This window comes from Galeopterus variegatus, unplaced genomic scaffold, assembly GCF_000696425.1.
Source record: "Galeopterus variegatus unplaced genomic scaffold, G_variegatus-3.0.2 Scaffold5645, whole genome shotgun sequence".
Classification (NCBI taxonomy): domain Eukaryota; kingdom Metazoa; phylum Chordata; class Mammalia; order Dermoptera; family Cynocephalidae; genus Galeopterus; species Galeopterus variegatus.
Window position 1 is genome coordinate 11768 of NW_007731756.1, and position 3731 is coordinate 15498.

Here is a 3731-nt window from a genome sequence, read left to right on the forward strand (position 1 = left end):
AGCCTACACCTTACGTGGCCTGTCCCTCTCACAGGAGAGCTCTCTGAAATCGAGGCTGTGAGTAGACGTCATTTTAAAGGGTCTCCTGCTGAAACCAAGACTGGAATCAAGCACTTGGATGCTTGATTGTGAATTTCTTTTACTACTTCATTATCTCATTATTTCAAATGTTGGACAGTAAGGCTATGAAAGTCAAAATCAGAATTGCTAAAATCTCCCATTTCAGGCTGTACTTTTGAGGTTTGGGTACAAATTTTAAAGCAGATGCTTTCCTCGCACGGCCACAGGTGAAGCCTTTTTCCCCTGTCCTCTGTTTGCATTGCAGGAGCTCTGTCTGATCCGCTTTCACCCCCTGACAGAGGAAGACGAGGTTGCCTACGATTCTCTCTACTCCTACTTTAGCAGTCGTGGCCGTTTTGGGGTTGTTCCTAATAAGACCAGGCACATCAAGAACCTCTACCTCATCCCACTGGGTGCTAAGGACCCTATTCCATCTGCACTCTTGCCCTTTGAGGGACCAGGTAAGCACCAGCTTTCTGGGTGGCAATTATGAGCATGTGATACCCACACGTATTCTCCCCTGACATGGAGTCCTGCTGAGTTGTTGCAAGGTAGATCTGTCATATCCAACCATGAGTCTCTAGGAACGAAATTGTGAAATACAGATGAAGCCATGAAGACTATTTCAGATTTGTCAAGGGTTGAGGGTGATTCCAAGGGGAGCAGGTCTGTTAGTGTCTGGTTTTCTTTGCCCCTCAGAGGAAATTGATGTGACTTCGATTAGTAAATTGACCAGGTGCCTAAATTGGAGTGTTTGTGTCTACGAAGTCCCTAGAGGATTGCTCTTATCTGAAAGCTGATGTCTCTGACACACAGCAAGTGCTCTTCAAAGTGCTTTGTCATAGTGGCAGCAACTAAACACCCTGAGCAGTGACAGGTGCTGCCTAGACCCTGTGCCTTTGTCCTCATCAACAGCTGCACCCACACAGCACCTAAGCCAGCTGGGATCCTGTAGGGGTCCCTCCACTTCCTGGGCTTTTTCAGGGCTGGAATCCATCACCCCCAGCATGACCCATGCACTGACTGGAACCCATTCTTAACACCTGGCATGGGCTTGTGCCAACTTTTTGGAATTAAATGCCTATAGAGGTATTGATTGGTATCAGTATATACCCCTTGTCCTTGGTTTCTTTTCCCATACATGTGGTCTAATTCTAACCACTGAGTCTGAGGCTAGACCTTCCACCATGAACTCAAGGGACACAGACATGGAGCTAAAATGTCTTCAGATAAACTGTACACGCTGGTGTTTTAGAGGGCATCAGGTGGGGGTGTCACCTCTGTGGAAGATGGCACATTTTAACTGCAGCTGGTCTTTCAATATCTCACCTACCTACTTGCTTATTTTCACACACTTTATGGATTGTAAGCCTCACAGCAGCCCTCACATGGGAGCTGGTGCCCGGCCTCCCACAGGGCTGCCTCCTCCCTGCTGCAGCCAGTGTGGCCTCTGCTTCTGTGCTTTCTTGGAACACACACCACGCTCCAGGTTAACACTCATGACACAGGAGCTGACAAAATGGGGTGAGCCCAGAGAGTTACCCTCGGGAAACCTGGTCCTCTCTTGCTCCTCCCCTAGATGTGGGGCAGAATTTGGGGTGCTCATGTGGCCCTTTGCCCTCATTTGTTTGGTATTGTCATGCTGGACACACCTTACAGCAGTGTAGAGCATCATTAAATTTGAGACAAGTCCCTTCATCTCAGTAAACATTGCTTCTAAGGTCCAAGATAAGTGAATTTTATTGTTTCTTCCATTAGTATAAGTTATCATTTTATTGTTTCCTCCAGGAATATGTTATTTCCAAGTACTAGTTATATTTCAAATATTCATGGAATGATAACATGACATAAATATGTGAGTGAGGTGATAAGACTCGACTATTTCAAGATAGAAGTATGCATTTTGGAACAGCCCTGTTTAAATTTAAAATTTTTGGGAAGATTGCTGGGGATGTTCAAAACTGTGGAGCTTCATTAGATCATCTCCCAGTGTGTGCAGATGAGATGGGCAAGAGTTGAAAGCATCTAAAAATACTAGCTGCTTATTAGATGCCAATCTCTAGACAGCTTGCTGTTTTCAAGACCAACACAAATATTATGTAATCTCACCTATGATGAATATGACAACAAAGGTCAAAGCCAGCTTGCTAGGGCTGAGATATACTAATTCTTTTCATGAATAAGCATATTAGGGTATTAAAAGATAGTTGCAGAGAAGCACCTTACAGAGCCCGGGTACTGTGTCTTCGAGTTTAACACAATAGTTAACCCAGCACACGCAGTTGATTCATGCAAGAAACTTGATTTGTGCAAGAGCCCTGGTGTTAGCCCTTTAGAAGTTGAGCCTTTCCCTGAGTGAGGTAGTCCCTGGTGACTTCCGCATGCAAAGAACCCCAGTCCTTGCTGTCCGGTGCCCCCGCCCAGCCAAGCCCACTTCTACTTCTGTTCCTGAGACCAAGTTCTGTAGGGAGAGAGCCTGGCTTACAGAGCTGCCCCACAGAGAGAACTGCAGCTGTGACTCAGTAGGTCTGAATGTGCTCAGCAGTTCAACCTGTACTGAAGCTCTGGGACCATCTGCGGCAGAGATACTTGGTCCCCAAAGGCCATGATAGCAGATTTAACAATTGACCAAATCCCGGGCCGAGCCCATGGTGCACTCAGGAGAGTGCGGTGCTGGGAGCACAGCGACGCTCCCGCCGCAGGTTCGGATCCTATGTAGGGATGGCCGGTGCACTCACTGGATGAGTGCAGTGTGGGCGACACCACACCAAGGGTTGCGATCCCCTTACTGGTCACACACACAAAAAGAAACGACCAAATCCCGAAACTGTGTGTTTAAATTAGCTATAAAGTATTCGGTAAATAGTTATTATGGTGAAAGAAGTACTATTTGAAGATAAAATACCCATAATGAATGCTGTTCAGTGTGGTGGCCGGACACCAGATTCTATCCCCTCCTTTGCCTTTTCTTTTGCTGACACACTGCTGTTACCAGATGGGCAGGGAGGGGACGTTTTGACAGAAAGTTCTCATGAAAGGAGGGTGGCATGGTACTAGGATATGTTGTGATCACAGCTCACCCATGAGTGCCTTCAACACGAATCTCTTACACAGCAGCCTGTGAAGCAGGAGACCTTTAGGACACCCTTAAGGAGGGAGGGGAGCAGAGCAGCGTCAGTCTGCAGAGGCCGGGTTGCCCCAGCTCAACCTGGTGTCCTCCTAAGTGGCAGGCAGGACATCCACCTGCCCACGTGTGCTCAGCTGTCAGTAATAAATTTCGTACTGGAATTTTGGAAGACTAAGAGCAAACATATTTATAACTATGAAAACAACCCTGTGAAGTGATGTGTGATCATCTCTAAATTACAAAAAGAACAGGACAATCTTAGCACTGCCTTAAATTGTAAGAAAAAAGTGTGATTACCTCTTGTATATTATGTAATGTTATCTATAAATTGAATTTATACAGTTTGACTGATTGTATCCTTATGCTATTGAAACAAATACTCTGTCCTTTGTGAATGATTTTTCTGTAAGTTACTGTTTGTGACTTGGCTGTTTAGTTAGTTCCCCTTTGGGATTTCTTGATGGAGTGTGAGTGTGGGGTGGGCGATCACTATGGGAACGTTAGCATTCCTGATGTAAGTTGTCACAACTTAGGATCTTTGGGG

The 3731-nt window shown here is 45.9% G+C and overlaps 1 protein-coding gene across 1 annotated transcript in view; it reads left to right on the forward strand.

Moving 5' to 3' along the window:
• Nucleotides 1–3731, forward strand: part of LOC103605185 (death-inducer obliterator 1-like) — a 7753-nt gene that overhangs the window by 1043 nt on the left and 2979 nt on the right. Inside the window, exon 2 of the mRNA XM_008589770.1 lies at nt 326–521. Within this exon, the coding sequence (XP_008587992.1) occupies nt 326–521 (196 nt within the window). The remainder of the gene's footprint in view (nt 1–325; nt 522–3731) is intronic.